Below are 19,385 nucleotides of genomic sequence, written 5' to 3' on the forward strand. Positions count from 1 at the left end.
AACAGCACCAGGAAACTATCTATAACAGTAATTTTATAAAAGACAAAACAACTATGACACCTTTAGCAATTTATTAATATGATGTTCAACCACAATGTTAGCAAATTCATGATAAAACATACTATTCATCTGACAAAGAGGCAGTGGTCTCAGAGCATAGACTGAAATATTTGCTTTACTTTTTCAGATACTTCTAGCTGTGTGACCTTGGGCAAGTCAATTAACTTCTGCCTCTATTTCCTCATCTGTGAAATAAGAGAAAATAGCAGCACCTACCTATCTCTCATGGTTGCGAGAATAAAAAATATTTGTAAAGCACTTTGCAAACAATAATTTATATTTATAAAAATATGAGATACCCAAAATAATAGAACAAGAAAAAGAATTTAAGTAACCTAATCATAGAGGAATAAACTTAACAAGCCATAAATGAACTTGCAAAGAATAAGTTCCCAGGGCCACATGGATTCAGAAGTAAATTCTATCAAATCTTTGGGAAAAAATTCTAACATTACACAAACTATTTGCATTAAAAAAGGGCAAAAAAAGTATCCTTCTAAATTATTTTTATGATACAAATACATTCTTGATATATAAACCAGAAAGAGTTACCAAAGAAAAAGAAAATGCCAAACCAATATCCCTAGTGAACACTGAAAACAACCCATCATAATTGATAATTGGTCCAACCGTTTTGGAAAATGATTTGGAACCATGGCCAAAGGGCTATAAAATTGTATACTCTTTGACCCGAAAGACCACTAACTAGATCTGTATACCAAGGAGATCAAAGAAAAAGGAAAAGAACCTATATGTACAAAGATATTTAAAGCAGCTATTTTTATGACGGCAAAAAGTTGGAAACTATGGGGATGTCTAATAGCTGAGGAATGGATGAATAAGTTGTGGTGTATGACATGGAATACGTATATGGAATTTTATTGTGCTATAAGAAATGACAAGTAGAATGGGTTCAGAAAAATCCTAGAAGATTTATATGAACTGCTGCAAAGTCAAATGAGTAGAACCAAGAGAAAATCATATATGGGAACAGCAATATATAGCATGATTGGCAGTGAAAGTCTTACTTTGATCAAGACAATGATCTAAGACAATTCCAAATGACTCATGATAAAAAATGTTATCCATTTCCAAAGAAAGAACTGATGGAGTCAAAGTACAGACTGAAGCATTTTTCCCCCATTTTACAACATGGCTAGTATGGAAATATGCATTGCATGTTTCACCTGTATAATTAGGATTCATTTCCTGCCTTCTCAATGGGTGGGGAAGGGATGGAAAGGATGGAATCTGGAACTAAAAAAATTTTTTTAAAGATTGCTAAAAATTAATAAATAATAAATTTGTTTCATAAAAAAGGAAAAGAAAACATTACAAAGACTACACACTATGATCAGGCTGGATTCATATCAGGAATGTGGGGTTGGCTTAATAGTAGGACACCTATAAATTTAAAACTTCCATATTATCAACAAAAAATAATAATATAATAATTGGTGAAATTTTTTGATAATACAATGTCTATTTCTGTTTAAAAAATTAGAAAACATAGGAATACTTTTCCACAAAATGATAAATAGTATTTCTATAAACCCAAGAGCTAGCATATAGAAATAAACTCAACAGTAAAATAAGGCTATCTACTGTCATCACTTCTTGATGTAGTATGAGAAAATGCTATCTACAGGATTAAAACAAGAAAAAGATTTGGAGGAAATAATCTCAGTAAAAAAGAAACAAAATTATTATTTTTTAAGAATTGCCTAACCCTGGAAAGTCAAATAAAAATGAATTTAAACAATAACTTCAACATAGTTGCAGATTCCAAAATCAATTCATAAAAATTTAATACTAAGAGAATCCATAAGGAAGAGCTAGAAAGAGAAATTCCATTTAAAAGAACTAAACAATGTATAAATACTTGGGGGATCTATAAGATACAAATAAGAACTCTATAAATAAATCTACAAATCACCATTTGCATAAAAAGACACTAATAATTAGCAAAATATTAACTACTCTTGGGTAGATCAAACAATATAACGAACATCAATATTTCCTAAAGTAATTTACTTATTTAATAGTGAACACAATGCATATATAACTGATGGACCTAGAGTCAGAAACATTCTAATTCATATTCTGCTTTAGGCACTAACCATGGTGACCCTAATTCACAATATTGCTGTGAAGAAAACAAGGTAGCATTTATAAAGCTCTTTGCAAACCTTAAATTACTATATAAATGCTAGATAGAGGAGGCAGCTGGGTGGCTGGTGGATTTTGAGAGCCAGGTCTAGAGACTGGAGGTTCTGGGTTTAAATCCGGCCTCAGACATTTTCTTGCTGTGACCCTGGGCAAGTCACTTAACCCCCATTGCCTAGCCCTTACAGCTCTAAAAATATTAATAAAAAGTGCAAGACAGAACTAGAAAGAATAACAAAATTCATATGTAGACAAAAAGAGGTCAAGAATTTTGAGCAAAATAATTTTAAAAAGTGGGAATGAAGGGGCCTAGGAATACCAGATTTCAAACTATCCTACAAAACAGTAATTCTCAAAACAATTTGGTACTGGTTAAAAAATAAAGCAGTTGATCTGTAAAGCAGATTAAACACACAACATAAAAAAGCAAATGAATTTACTGGTCTAGTATCTTATAAAAACAAAGACACCCCCCTCACTCCCCTTCTTGGGATAAGGATTCACTAATTGATAAAAACTGCTGAGAAAATTGGACAGAAGTATGTTAGAAATTAGATTTAGACCAATAATTCAGTTTAAACTAAAATAAGCTCAAAATAGATATGACCTAGATATTAAAGGTCACATCATAAACAAATTAGAGAAATAAGGGGAAAATAGAGAACAGGGGGAAAGTTCATGACCAAATAAGGGATACAGAGGATCACAGAAAATAAATGCATTTTAATTATATAAAATTCAAGTTCTTAAAGAAACAAATTCAATAAAGTAACTGAGCAGAGCTGGAAGAATTATTTACAACATAGCATCAATATTATAAAATTGAACAATCTGAAAGACTTAAGAACACTGATCAAATGATCAACTATGACCAAGAAAGATGACGGAATAATATTCAGAATAAAAAAAGTATTTTGGGACATGACCAAAGTGGGAACATTTTGTTTGATACTGCTTCTATGTGATACAAGGCTTCTGTATTTCTCTCTTATCTAGTAAGTAGAGGAAGATGGAAGATGAAAAAAAAAAGAATGCCTGAGAATTGAAAAATAAAATTTCAATTAAAAAAATAAAGATTGATCAAAATCACTAGCAAGAGAATATAAAGCAAGATATTGTGAAGTTTTTGTCTTATACCTAGAAAATTGGCTAAGATAACAGAAGATGGGAATAATCCAGGTTGGGGATGCTGTAGAAAGAGAGGCACATTAATATACTATTGGTACAGCTGCAAATTGGTTCAAACCATTATGGAAAGTTATTTGGAATTATTCAAAGAAAACTAACTAAAATGTTTATATATCCTTTTATTCAGCCATACCAACTAGGCATAAATCACAAGGAGGTTCTCATATACACCAAAATCCTTAGAAGAATACTTTTTATAATAAAAAAGAACTGGAAACAAAGTAGATGTCAATCAATTGGAGAATGATTAAATAAAAACTGTAGCATATTAATGTAATACTACCATGCTTAAGAAATTATGAATGATGAATATTTATATTCATATGAGCAAAATCAAGTATGCAAGACCAAGAAAAAAACAAATAATCAGATAATATAAACTGAAACAAAATTTAAAGACATATAACTAAAATATAATTATCCTCAAAGAAGAGCCAAGAAAATATACCACCTTCATTACAGAGGCTGGGTACTATGAGCGTGGAATACTGTATATACTGTAAGTCTTAGATGATGATATGTTTAGTTTGGCTGAACTGTTTTTGTCCCCCACCCCCCTATTGTTTTTGTTACAACTTCTGGGAAGGAAAGTTGGGAAAGATATATTTGGACATGAAGTGATTAAAAAATTTAAAAAGCAAGCTACCAAAAGAGAAAAAGGTGGGGGGTGGGGTGGAGAATAAATTGATCTTAGATCAGAAAACAGTTTAGGATTATTAGAAATACTATACAATTTCCTAAATGGGATTTCTACTACTCTCTCTTATCCAATTCTGGGCCCCAACTCATTTTCTATTCCTTCTCTAAAGAAAATGTGAGGATCTTTTTTAGTCAATGAGAGAGAAACTGTGCTAACTCTCCCAGAATTGTTTTGGTTTCCATGCCATGAGGCTCACTTGGTTCTCCTTTCATCTTCCCTCACTGAATCATCACTAATCTCTCCCTTCTCCCTCCACGCCCCACCCCACCATAGTGAGATATCCAAGATTCTATCCTAAGGTATCTGATCTTTTCACACTGTCTAAGTAATCCAAATATGGAGATCTTAACATGGCTTCAACCATCATCTCCATGAAGCTTATTTCTATATCTTTCCATCAAGCCCTAACTTCTATTCTGAACATCAACTCTAGATTATTAACTGGTGAGGCAGAGTCTTTGATATGGAGTTAAAGAGCTTGTCTGTACTTGTGGAAACTTAAGTTATAACCTTTCTAGACATCCCCTTTCATCACTTATAAAGCAATGAAGTTATGATCTCCACCTCAAACTTATAAAACTAGTTCTATCTTTTCCTTAAGCATGCCCTTCTTCCAAACCTCATTTTGTTCTTGTCAATAAAGTCTATAACTCCTGATTAATTCTTTAGCTCTTTCTTCTTCCCCATTGCTTCCCTCCCTCTCCCCAATCTAATCAGTTTCCACATCTACCTCTAATATGCCTCTACTCAAAGTCACCATTCTGGTTCAGGACTTCATCATTTTCCCTCTTAACTATTTCGATAGCCTCTTCATTAGTTGTCTTGTTCTCAGTTTCCTCTCCAACAAATCAAGTAGCTGCCAAAGATTTTAAAGCACAGGTCTGGTCACATTACTCTTCCTCAAAATATTTCAGAGTCACTATTGCAATTAGGTGCAAATGCAAAGTACTCAGGTGTGGCATTTAATTTAAAGACCTCCATAAAGGAAAATGGTGTTGTTGCTTTTTAAAATAAAGCAAATAGGAGGAATTATTAAAGACAACATATATACTTAACTATATTAAAATTTTTTAATTCTATAAAAAAATAGTAAAAATATTTGTTACGAATACAAGGCAAAACTTGACATATAAAATAAACAATAAACTGGTTTAAAAAAAAGCACAAACTCCTATTCCAAAATGAATGTTTTATTTTCAAAAGAGAATAAATGTAAATTACTTTAATTGTAAAATTTTATCAGCTTATCTTGCCCTTTGTTTTATAAGCTCTACACCTGTACCATGTCCCTACATGATCTTTGATAACTGGTTCTTTCCCAGACCATCATCCCTTTAATTGACCTCCTTTTCCTATTTTTCAATCACTTAAGTCAACCCGTCAACTCTACCAACCTCTACAACTGAATCTCTTACCCTCTTATGCCAAATCCCAATCTTCCAAAACTTCACATTTACCACTTTCATCCCTATTCATGGATTGCTGCATGGAGTCAGAGGAGAAAAAAAGTCAAGAAACAAGTTGACTGAATTCACTATAAATATGTAAGTTACATAACCTCAACAGGGATACCTCATTATCAGAACAAAATCCTTTTATACTTCCCTAATTTATTTGTTCTCCCACTCACTGAACCTTTTCAGCCCTTCTAAAGTCTCCTATGCATCTCCTACCCTCTCAGCTGAAGACATCTTTTCATATGATTTTTAAAAAAATAAGGATATTTGCCAAGAACTCCCTCTTTTACTTTCCTCATCTTGCATAATTCAGATCTCTCCTCTCTCAAAGAGGATAGCCTCTCTTTGCCAAAGTAAACCACTTTATATACCTCACTGATCTCATCCCATCTCATCTTTCTAGCATATTGCCCACTCTACCATTCCCACTTTCTAATTTCCAATCTCTATTTACTGGCTCCTTCTCTTCTTTCTAGAAGTGCTCTCACATCTCTCCCATCCTTAAAAACCCTAATCTAATCTAACCATCCTGACAAGGCATCATATTACATCAATCTACTTACTCTCAAAACTCCTTGAGAAAGTCTCCATTCTTCTACCTCCCCCAACTTAATTCTAAAGTCTACACATCAGCCTTCTAAACTCATCATTCAACTCAAACTGCTCTCTCCAAAGTTACCACTCATCTGCCAAATCTCATGACTGTTTCCCCATTCTCATTTCTCTTGACTTCTATGTAGCCTCTCACACTTTCAATCTTCCATCTTCTGGATACTCCTAGGTTTTATTACATTGCTTTCTTGGTTCTCTCCTTCCTGACCTCTTCTAGGGCACCTTTTCTGGATTTTCATCAAGTTCACCCCAAACTAACCTAGGCTGTCCACAAAGCTCTGTCCTAGGCCCTTTTCTCTTCTCACTCTATCCTATATTAATTTGGTAATCTCATCAGTTCCCATGAGTTCAATTATCACTTCTATGCAGATCATTCACAGCCCTATATACACTACTACCTGCCTTTTGGATTTTTAAATTATCATAATCGCTCTACATAACTGGAAAAATTCCATGTGAACTGGATCAGGAATTAATGCAGAGTGAAAGGCGCAGAACTAGGAGAATATAATACACAGAGACAGATATACTGTGGCACAATCAAACGTAATGGACTTCTCAACTAGCAACAATGCAATGATCCAGAACAATTTGTAGGGACTTGAGAAAGAATGCTACCCACATCCAGAAGAAGAACTGTGGGGGCAGAAACACAGAAGAAAAACAACTGCTTGATCACATGGGTCGATGGGGATATCATTGGGGATGTAGACTCTTAAGTGATCACCCTGGTGCAATTATCAATAATAGGGAAATAGGTCTTGATCAAGGACAGAATGTAAAACCCAGTGGAACTGAGCGTCGGCTATAAGAGGGGGATGGAGAAGAGGGGAGGAAAGAACATGATTCTTGTAACCAAGGAAAAATATTCTAAATTGAATAATTAAATAAAAACTTCAAAAAAATATGAGAAAAAAATAAAAAAAAATCACTCTACATATCTGGTCTGTTGCTGTCATCCTTTCCAATCTTAAATCTCCTATCTATGCCCCTTCTCTCTTCATGCTGGGCTGCTGCAAAAAATATCCTTCTGGCTGATCTTCCTGAATCAAGTCTTTCCACATCCTCTAGGTGGCTGTCAAAATGAGCTTCCTAAAGTTCTGACCCAACTATGTCACATCATCTCCATCTCCAAACTCCAGGCTACCCATCACCCCCAAAAATCAAACATTAAATCCACTATTTGGTATTTGAAACCCATTACCACCTAGCCTCTTACAAACATCCTACATTTCATTCCCTACTTCTGTCCACATACTTCATGATACAATTAGACTGGACTTTGTGCTGTTCCTTACATATGGCATACCATTTTTTAATCTGGACCTTATTACTGGATGACCCCCATGGCTAGAATGCTCTCACTCCTGCCTCCTGGCTTCTTTCAAGACTCAGTTCAAGGGACAGAAGGGTGTCTCAGTGGTTACAGTGCCAGGCCTAGGTTCAAATTTGACCTCAAACACCTCTGAGTTACGTGATCCTGGACAAGTCACTTAACCCCAATTGCCTAACCCTTACGACTCTTTTGCCTTGGAATTGATATTTAATATTGATTCTAAGATAGATGGTAGGGTTAAAAAAAAGATTTGGTGCAAATCTTATCTTCTGCAAGAAGCCAGAAGAAATTTGTATTTAGTCTCAGTTCTCCCTTTTACCTCCAGTGTTTTTCCTCTGAAATCACTTTTTTCCATATCTTAAATGTACATAATTATCTATATGTTGTCTCCCCCATTAGACCGTGAGCTCCTAAAGGCAAGGATGTTTTTTGCTTTTCTATGTGTATATATATATGCTTGGCACATAGTAAGAGCTTGATAAATGCTTACTGATTCAGTAGTAAACAAAGATACAATTTTCTTTATACCAGCTCATCTAAACTGGCAAAAATAAAGGAAAAAAAACTCAATGACATTATATAGTAAAAGTTACCAAAACAGTCATTGCTGTTGACACAATGATTCTAATGTTGAAAATATATCCTGAAAGTTTTTTAAGTTCTGTTGAAACATTTTCATATCAGCATTATATGTAATTCTAAAACCTGTAAGGACCCTAAACATCTAGCAAGGGGGAAATAAATACACTAAATTACATTAACGTAATGTTTTTATTATTAACGTAATATTTTAATGCATGTAAATTAACAAAGTAGGAGGAATATAAAATACTCTGGAAAGGCCTTTATACAGTAATTTACAAAGCAAAAAAAGGGATTAATAAAAGTATTAAAAGCACAAAGTATTCACTAGCCATAATCATAAAAGAAAAAAGGAATGAAAATAGGACTAGGCAAATAATCCTGGAAATTTGGAATGACCACAAAGTGACATTATTGATTCTCTCACTCTCCCACTACCCTCCACTGTCCCATATCTGGGATTTTCATTTGTTTGATCTCATTCCTCATCCTCAACTGCCAATGATAAAACTTCCTCCACCAATGGAGACTGTATCTGTTTGTTCTTCAACTTCAAGTCTTAAGACAGCTGCCCAGGCAATGAAGAGGAAGGAAAGGAGGAGGGAGGGAGAAAACAAGTATTTATTAAATAATTACTATGTGCTAAAGCACTTGGGAATATAAATGCATATCTGCCTTTAATAAGCTTATTTTTTAATAGAGGGAAAACTATAACACAGAAAAAGGAGTTGACAGGAGGTTCTTCTGGAGTGAGAGGTCCCAGGTACTGAAGTAAGTTCCAGAACACGGTGAGAGGAGAGAGGGCATGGTTGTGAAGTTCAGACAAAGTTAGGAACAGTAAAACAATAATGAGAGAGGTCATCACAGGTAGGATGTAAATTTATGTCTGATTGAGGTCATCTCTCTAATAAATATCACAGTGGCTCAAATTTAATTTAAAAAGTCATTTAACTTTTTAAAAGTCTCCCAATAAGCTGACCATGACCTTCCTATCCAATTTATATTCCCTATGACTTTTTAGTAGCTATTCTTTGAACCTGGCATTCTATCTTCCATCTAAAAGATGGTCTCTAAAAGACCTTGTCCTCAGTGAAAGACTTAAATATAAAAAAGGAAACTCTAAGTAATTAGGTGAACATAGAATAGTATACTTGTTAGATCTTTGGGAAAGGAAAGATTTTAAGACCAAGCAAGAGTTAGAAAAAAATTACAAAATGTAAAATAAATAATGTTGATTGCATTAAATTAAAATGGCTTTGTACAAACAAAATCAATGCAACCAAAATTAGAAGGGAAGCAACAAATTGGGAAAAAATCTTTATAACAAAAAACTCCAACAAAGATCTAATTACTCAAATTTTTAAGGAGCTAAATCAATTGTACAAAAAAAAATCAAGCCATTCCCCAATTGATAAATGGGCAAGGGACACAAATAGGCAATTTTCAGATAAAGAAATCAAAACTATCAAGAAGCACATGAAAAAGTGTTCTAAATCTCTTATAATTAGAGAAATGAAAATCAACAGCTCTGAGGTACCACCTCACACCTAGTAGATTAGCTGACATGATAGCAAAGGAATGTAATAAATGTTGGAGGGGATATGGCAAAATTGGGACATTAATGCATTGCTGGTGGAGTTGTGAATTGATCCAACCATTCTGGATGGCAATTTGGAACCATGCCCAAAGGGCTTTAAAGACTGTCTGCCCTTTGATCCAGCCATACCACTGCTGGGTTTGTACCCCAAAGAGATCATTGGGAAAAAGACTTGTTAAAAAAAAAAAAAAGACTTGTATAGCTATGCTCCTTGTGGTGGCAAAAAATTGGAAATGATGGTATGCCCTCTAATTGGGGAATGGCTGAACAAATTGTGGCATATGTTGTAGAAGAAATACTATTGTGCTCAAAGAAATAATAAACTGGAGGAATTCCATGAATTGGAAAGACCTCCAGGAATTGATGCAGAGTGAAAGGAGCAGAACCAGGAGAACATTATACACAGAGACAGCTACACTGTGGTAAAATAAAATGTAATGGATTTCTCCACTAACAGCAATGCAACGATCCAGGACAATTTGGAGGGACTTATGAGAAAGAACATTATCCACATTCAGAGGAAGAACTGTGGGAATACAAACACAGAAGAAAAACAACTGCTTGATCACATGGGTCGATGGGGATATGATTGGGGATATAGACTCTAAACAATCACCCTGGTGCAATTATCAATAATAGGGAAATAGGTCTTGATCAATGACACATGTAAAACCCAGTGGAATTGCACATCAGCTACAGGGGGACATGAATCATGTAAGCATGGAAAAATATTTCAAATTAATTAATTAAATAAAAATTTTCAACTAAAAAATAAATAAATAAAAGACCTGTCCTCTATAACCATAAGACACTGTACTTTTCACCCTGGAGAATTTTTAGCTTCCTTTAAGATTCAGGCCAGAAGCCTCTGCTTAAACTCCTCAATGGTCCTTAGCTGTCTCCTTCCTCAAATCTACCTTTATTTACTTATCTACATAGCATGTGTCCCTATACCTGAACATTACCTCATTACCTTCTCAGAGGGAAGGACTATTCTGACAGTCTAAATATCATCAGCATAATGTGCTACTTATAGTAAGTCTTTACTATTGCCTGATAATTAAAATCAACCAATTATTGGTACTATAAATATAAGATCCTTGTCCAATGGCCAACGAGCAAATATATTATTAGAAAAACAAATCATGAAAACCTGGTTGAAGAAAGTTGGAAGGTACTGGCATATGGCAAATACTGAAAATCATATACATAAAAAAGTTGGTATCTTGAGACATGAAGCAACTTGTTAACACAGAAACTGTTTTAGATTAAGTTATGTAGTTAAAACAAAAATTTAAAACAACATAAATTAGAAAACATACTACATATTTATAATAGCTTGGCATGTCTTAATAGACTGCTGTTTCTAAATAATCAATAAATAAAGGCATTAATTATTTTAATTATTATCTCAATTACCTAAAGAAGCATGCATGTACACGAGTTTGTATGTGTGTATGTACATACAGTACATTAATGTAATGGAATACCTTAATGCAATAAAGACCAAGAAGTAGAAAGAATATAAAATACTCTAGAATGGCCTTTATGCAATGCAAGGCAAACAATAAAAAAGAATGTAAAAAATTATTAATAGTACAAAGTACACACTAACTATTAATTTCAAAAGAGGGACAATGGTGAGTTGGCATTATTATTCATTTGTGTGTGTACCCCATAGAGAGGCCAAAGAGCATAATGGTAAAAAAAAGAGATGGTCTCAATTCATAAAAGCCTAAATAAAAGATCTATCCCTAACATACTAGCTGAATGACCCCAGGCAAATTAACAACTCTTAATGTTCCAGGAGGCTAAGTAGCAAAACAATTGCAACTCTGCACTGGTAGAGTGAGTTTCTCGACATGTGTTCTCCAAAGTGGAGGGCCATGGCATGACCCAAAGGGGCCTGAAATCAACAAAGAGAGTGGGAGGATGGATCACATCCTACACTCCATGCAATATCCAAGAGTGAAGTTCACTCCCTAAACAACCACACCTAACCTTATCACCAAATGCAGTTCAACTTCTCTCCTCATCTCAGTAGAGGCTCCCAACTATCCCCACCATCTTTAATAAATAACCCCTTAGGGCTGTTAAACCTATCCTAAACCCCGACCCCCACAGCTGCAGTTACACATGTGCCACTAACAAAATCTCTGCTACCCCACATACTTGTCCTGCCTCACTCCCAATCACCCCATGCCCCAGATCATCTAGAATTGTGGAAGGCTCTGTGCTAAAAGGCCTCTCCACCCCTTTTGGTTTGAGATATGATAGCTGAGGTCTCATTACATTTTCTCTCCAAACCCACTTTACTCTCAAAATTGCTTATTTCTAACGAGGGCATCATGTCTGCAACCTCAAGGCCTTACTCTCCTCCTTCAATCTACATGCTCTATTAGTTACTAGATCCTATAGCTCCTACATGCCATCTCTTATATCTGTCACCTTTCTCACTATTCACATTGCCATATTATTCCAGGGACCTCCTCATTTCTTCCTACCACAATCCATCCTCAACATCTCCATCACTTCCTCATGCTCAACAAACTGCAGTGGCACCCTATAGACTCAAAACCTGAACTGGACTTACCTTTTCATAATTATACAGTAAGCCTCATCTGGTGCCCTATAATCCAACCAAATTGACTTTCTTGTCTCTCATACAAAAAGAAAACTCAAATATCCAAATATCAATAGGACATTAAGGTATAACAATATCCATTAAGCAGGAACATATAAAAAGGAATAAATTTATACAGAAAACTTTCAATCCTACTGAAATCAAAGATAATTTTCACTTGCTTGTGTTTTGCATCGTTTAGTGAATATTGACATAGAGAAGCATAACACTGCTAAAAAGCTCTTATATTTGCTTACTTTTATAACATTATTTGATTGTCATTTGTCACTTGATTTTGTATATCTAAAAAAATTAATCATCTGCTTGGCTACTAGCTATGTTGAGCAGAGTGATTGTTTAAAAGATCTGCCTTATCCCTAAGGGACACACAGGGATTTTTCTAAATTGGAAAGTTTAATTCAATTACCATGCTTAAGAGCAAAGTTTTTTTGTACTGTTTATAGAATTATTTTTTAAAAATGAGTATTTTCTATTTCATCTTTTTAAAATTTGTTTTATGTAGTTAATAATGTATATAGTATATTGGTATAACAGTAAATGTATTTAATTAAGAAATATACACATAAAAATAATTTTTGCTAAAATGTGTATACAATAAAAGAAATATGAAAATCACTGTTCTAGACTAAAGAAATCAGAGATAGTGTATGGGCACATTATGCATAAAACTACCATAATAAGAAAGGGCTTAAGATCTAAGAAACCCTTACTGCAGAAATCATTTTATCTTCTGATCAAATTGGAACTTATGGTAGCCAAGAGCAACAACTACTTAGAACACAGCTCAGCTGCAAAATATTACAGAGGATAAACAAAGGTTAAAAGAATATCATACCTTGCAAGTATACAAAAGTCAGTGACCAGAGGGGGAAAAATGAGTCAACAGAAAGTTTGTCATGAGACTTAAATAAACCAGATCACCTCTGATCATTTACATAAGCCTGAAAGGATAACAACTAATAAAAGTTTAAAATAGAAGAGATCTACTAGAAGTTCTTCAATAGTCTATTCTTATCATTGACAGTGAAACTGCCACTTTTCAACTCTACCACCTCTATCAAATGTATTTGAACTAAAAACAGCATCTAAGATAAAAATTTGGAAGAGCATAATTACATTTGATCAAATACAAAGTAGGAATTACCATGAAAAGTTAAAAAGTTTTTAAAATTTTAAATTTATCTTGTTTTTATATCATCTACATTTACTGTACTATTTCTCCTTCTAAGCTCTTCCAGAAAGTATTCTTATAATAAAGCATATTAAAAAAAGTTCTACAAAACTAATCAACATATCAAAAAAGTCTGTTACACCCACAGTTCTTCATCTCTACAATGAAACAGGGCAAAGTATCTTCCCATATAAGGGGAAACAATTTTAAAGTTATTTAGATCAAATCTGAAGATCTCAGAAAGTGAAAAATCCCCAAAGAATGGAAGAGACCCTGGATATAGTCATGCCTCACTCAAAAAAACTAGTAAAAAGGTCACTGGTAATGTGACTTTTATATTAATTATTAAAGTAAATTAAATTAATTAATAAAGTAAATACTAAACCAGACATCTACATCCTAACCTTTATAAAAAGTCTTTATATAAAATGGTCCTTTAACACAAAGGCATACTTTGTGGAAATATGAAAATATGCAGATGTCTCCTCTACTGAAGACATCTTCATAACTGCTGGAGAAAGTCATAGACTGTACAAGACCATACTGTTTGTATATTAAAAAAAAAAAGAGTAAAGTAAAAGGCAGTCTAAGGCTCTCTTTAAAGCTTTTCCTACACATATTAAGATCATAAAAGATCTTTGATTGTTATGGCCTTAGAGACAATCTGTTAGTAAAAACCTTGTCACCAATTATTAAGCAAAATAAACCTAACAAAACACATACTCATTAAATGTATTTGTCACCAACCTGGAATGTATCCTGCCTAAGTTATAAATTGGGGTTGATGCTCTGATTCTCTAAATGTTCCTATTAGTTGATGGTATTATATCAATTGCAACAAGTCTCAAAACATTGTAGGGCCTTCTCAATGAAACCTATGGCCACTCAACAGATCAGTCTAATAATCCAGAGAGAAGAAATCAAGTAGATGAAAAAAGTCTATTGCCCAAAAGCTAGTAGGCAATTGGACTGGCAGTTCAATGAGTTAAGTCTATTAGTAATTACATTTTAGGCAGGCACCATACACTGACAATAAACCGTGTTCAGAATTGAATAGGTAAGCCAACTGTGTTAGCTTGTCTAGTACTTTTAATTATCCCCAAATTCTCCACATCCAAGATTAGCCACATCCTCATCAAACACCTAACAGTGAAGGAGGTAAGTTAGGCAAGGGACTATGACCAGAAAGGAAGGTAGATCATTCATGTAGCAAGAGCTAAGAATAATAGATAAAAAGCCTGGATGTTGTGTTGGTATCCACAAAATAAATTAATTCATTCCAATACATAAACAATAGAAATTAATAAAAGCTAATAAAGATATAAACATGAATCAAATTATGGTATTCAAAGCATAAAACCTTGATTAAGAAGTATTTAGTTGTGTTCCTCTATACTACAAAAATAATTCCATATCATGTTTCATAAAACTTAAGTCCTAAGAGTTCTAGTGATGTTATAATAAACACTTAATCTACAAGCACCTTATAAATACGACCTCATCTTATCCTCATAACAACCATAAGAGGCAGTATTATTATTATTCTCATTTTAAAGATGAGGAAACTGAGGCAGAGGTTAAGAGACTTATCCATGATTATAGAGCCAGTAAAGTTATCTGACAAAAGGTCCAGCACTCTAACCACTGTCCCACCTAGCTGGCCTTGTATAAAGAACCCCCTCCACAAATCAAACTTAGAACCTGAAGTCAATCTCTAACATTTCTCCAGTGTATGCCTATATATTTTCTTTCTTTTAAAAAGATTTTTATTTGTATAACTATATTCATACCAATATGGTAGTTGTAAAAACTGAGAATATTTAAAATTTACTCTTTTAAAATATTTCAATTCTATTTACCATTGTAGTATGTTAAAAAAAAAAAAAGCTAAGTCTCAGCTCCTAAAATATATTTGCTAATATTGCATTCTTACCACACTCAAGCATTTCCATGTACAAAGATGAATACAAGTTCCTTGGACCAAGTTATTCTTTCATCTCTAACCCACACACTCCCAAAAACTGAAAACTCAGAATTAAATTAAATTATCAGAGCCATTACAAATTATCTAAATGTCAGTATCCTATGGTCCCCCGAATTCTCATCTGTAGAACATGGTGAATAAGAACTATATTGAGTCTAGCAATAATCTTACCTATTCTTTTAAAAATAAACATTCTTAAACTCAAGGTAAGTTGTTGGTACAGTCATATAAATTTCAGCTCCATTTTAAAAATTGGAGGACAAAAATCAGCAGGGAATTTATAGCCTGTGTGCAGTCAGCCTGGATATAAGTATGTCCAATACAGAAGAACCTGGAAGTAAAAGTCACCCTTATAAAACCAGGACCCTTATTTTTCCAACCTTCTGGCATTTCTTAGAGCTACTTGCTGGCCTCTCCAACCAAACAGAAAGTTTGCTGCATTTTTCTTAAAAAACAAAAACAAAAAACAAAAAACACAAAAACGTGTTACACCATGTTAAATATGCTCTCAGCATTACCTTTTCTTGTTAATTAGGGCCTTATGTCAGATGGGCTAATCTAAGAGTATTGGTTTCCAGTCTTTTCAAATACTTCTAAAAACTGGCTTCCTTAACCTTCATAGGGCAAAACGCCTAAAAAATAAAAAATAAAAATAAAAATAAAACCCAAAATCTACTACAAAAGTCAGCACTTCGGTACCTGATTGTGGTAACAAGGCCAAAATCCAAGACGAAGCCCTTTATTGCACATCGTGTTCCAACGTCTTGGGCCGCCCCATCTTGCGACCTCTCCAGATTGGCTGCTCCTGCTCTCTCTACTGCAGAGAGAACTTCAATTAGAGAAATTCTGAAGCTTATGAATCTAAATTGGATACTCCCCTCATTGGAGGTAAGGACAGTTTTAAAAAAATCACTGGAAAGATATAAGTTAGAAGAGGTTTCAAATAGACCTAAGTGGCTTGTAAGCATCATATAGCTGGCAGCTGAGAGCCTTATGTACTATAGTCTAGGCCAATATCAGCAGCAAGGTATTAAATAACCTGAAAAACCATGCTGCGTATAAATCATAATACCAAATTCCTACAGTGGGGAGTTTACCTCCATAACAACTTGTGCAGGATTTACATCATCTATAACATAACCATTCGTAATCCCTATGATAAAAACAAGGAGAGGGAGGAAAAAAGGGAGAGATAATGCTGATTTCCCATTATGTCCTAAAAAATAAAAAATCGATTTGAAAAAATTTAGCTTGATTAAAAGCCACTGGTTGTGAAGGGGAGAGAGGTTCCCTGCTGACTTAAGCCTAGCTGCCCAAGCAAGGCTTCAGAGTAGTTCAGATCACAAGTGTTTACAGGCAGAAGGAGCAGAGTCTATGGCGGTCTTCCTAGTGACACTTCCAAGTCACACAAATGGGGTGTATTTCTGGGATAGACTGCCAACAAGTTACTGGAAGAAATGAGACAAGGACCAATTCAAGCCTGGCAAATAAAAAGGCCAAGACCCTCACATGTTTCATCATGAAGTACAAGGTATTAACTAACTTAATACCTTGAAACTACCAAACCCAATCACACCTGCTACACAATAAAACCAACATGTTCCTCATTTGTGAAAGGACAGATTGATTCCTTCAAATCTGATTCTTCCACAACTAGCACTGATATATTTATCTGCGGAATTCCCAGTTTAGATTTGTTAGACTGAGCTCAAACAAAAACTCTCTTCCACCCCCATCAAACAAGGAGAATATCTGCTCTAGCAATTAAGATTTTTCAGGAGGAGGAGCAAACAAACCTGAAATTTTAAACTATATTCAATGACTTTAAACTTTGTCAAAGTATTGCTAGGCGCTGCTCAATGGCATCTGAGGGTTACAATGTTGCAATAAATAGAGTTTTTGAATAATTCACCATAACCTTTACCTTACCTGAGTATGAAAGTTTGAAATAGTTGTTGTTTCAATATCTTTCTTGCCCAGAATTTCCATTTTCACTGGAGTGTTGGGAAAATTAAAAGCAAAATAGTCCAAGAAGTCAGGCAGATAAGCAGCTGCCCCATGCACTATTGCTAAGGCATAGTAAGCTGCATTTTTTTCATTTTCACTGAATGTCAGAGTAAGGAACTCTTCAGAAAACCTCTCCATCTCCATTGGAGACAAAAATGAGAGTTCATCCATGTAGGCATGAAGAACTAGAGCACCACCATTGGACTGGTGCTCCTCGTGAATAAAGTTACTAAATTTAGTGCCTGTTTTTAAGAAGTTGCTACGAATAGAATGCTCCTGATGAGTCATAAATGGTGTTTGGACTCCCTGGGGTACCCGGTATTCTTGCATGCCCAAATTCAGTCGGCACAACTGCTCATCTTTCAGATACCTGAAGGATTCCTTGTTAACTCCTGAACTGTTATTCACCTGTCCTTGGGTCAGAATCTCCTTGTTAATTCGGGTCAGGCCAGCACAGACAGTCTGTACTTCTTTGTTGTACATTTTAAGGCGTCTCCCACGCATATCTTCTCGATGTTTCTTTTTCTTTTTCTTCTTTATTTTCTTCATGACAAAGTCATCAGCCCTCTGGGTTTTGCCATTTTCATCTGGTGTTTCTAGCCATAATAATTGAAAGGAAGTTAGTTATTAGGTCTTTAATGGCATCACATAAATTTTTTAAAATGTATTTTTTCCTAACTAAAAGAATCTCATTCTCAAGCTGCTTCAGGTCAGGTTAAACCAGTTTTTCCCATTTAAAACTATATTAGTGCTAGGAAAATAACAGTCTTACTAGTAGTATTGAAATGTAAAAAACAAAAATATACTTTTGCATTCTAGGAAAAATGATCCATGGAACCAAGATTAAGAAAATATCTCTAGTGGTTTAGATGTATATCAGCTAGCATATTCTCTAGGTAGTTGTAGCTTTCTAGAAACCCGAGACTGTTTATAAATTTTAAGCAAAGGCTTTAAACTAAGTCTACTGTTTATTAGAATAAAATACTTGAGACAAAAGGATTTGCTAGTCAAAAGTTAGCAACAATACTACGTAGGTGATCCTAATCATGTTAGATATAAGGTGTGGTACTTAAATTCTCTCTCCTCCAAAAGTAGGAAGTTTAATATAAGTGTCTACATATGCACACACACACACACACACAGAGCTACACTACTTCACAAGACACAAATAACTGTATTGGTTGAGAACCTTTAAGTATTATTAAACCTAGGATTTACTTTGAAATAATTTTTGAGAAGTAAATTAATAGACATATAATTATGATCCTGATTTTCCCACTGCCTCTCATAAACATGCAAAAAGTAGTTTAACAAACTTTTAAAAATCTAAAACCCATTAAATAGGTTATTTTAAAGCATAAGCAAAACATTTTGAAGAGTGTCAATCCTAATTAGTTTTCATTTCCAATTTATAATTTATAACCTTTAAGAGCCTGTGAATAATATCCATTATTTGATACAAATAAATAAAATTGAATTTAGCCTTCAGTGTAAAGTTATGCTATGAACAAATCTTTAGGAACTAGGATTATAATTCAGTAGTTTTAGGAAGGAAACTTTAAGCATCTTCAGTTTAGGAAGCAAAATCGAACACATTTTACAAAATGTACTTCAAGACAGAAATGAATTTTTAAAACTTTGTTCTATATAGAGAATGATTTTTGGCAGTGTTCCCAAGCAACCAAGTGTTAATTCTATTCTGTACATAGGTTACATAAGTTAGATTACTAATTTTAAACACCATCTCAATATTTTAGTGATTTCATAGGAGACATCCACAGAAGAAAAAAAAAGTTTTGCTGAAAAGATCCTATTACTTTAAGATTTCAGGCAGACCTATTTGGTATGCAGAAAATGAATTGTGACCTAGATTTGCCACTT

At 34.2% G+C, this 19,385-nt stretch overlaps 1 protein-coding gene across 1 annotated transcript in view; it reads right to left on the minus strand.

Moving 5' to 3' along the window:
- RSBN1 (round spermatid basic protein 1) overlaps positions 1-19,385 on the minus strand; it is a 56,816-nt gene that overhangs the window by 30,443 nt on the left and 6,988 nt on the right. The window contains exon 2 of the mRNA XM_007485164.3: positions 17,427-18,100. Coding sequence (XP_007485226.1) covers positions 17,427-18,100 — 674 coding nt within the window. The remainder of the gene's footprint in view (positions 1-17,426; positions 18,101-19,385) is intronic.

The sequence above is a fragment of the Monodelphis domestica genome, chromosome 2 (assembly GCF_027887165.1).
Source record: "Monodelphis domestica isolate mMonDom1 chromosome 2, mMonDom1.pri, whole genome shotgun sequence".
Classification (NCBI taxonomy): domain Eukaryota; kingdom Metazoa; phylum Chordata; class Mammalia; order Didelphimorphia; family Didelphidae; genus Monodelphis; species Monodelphis domestica.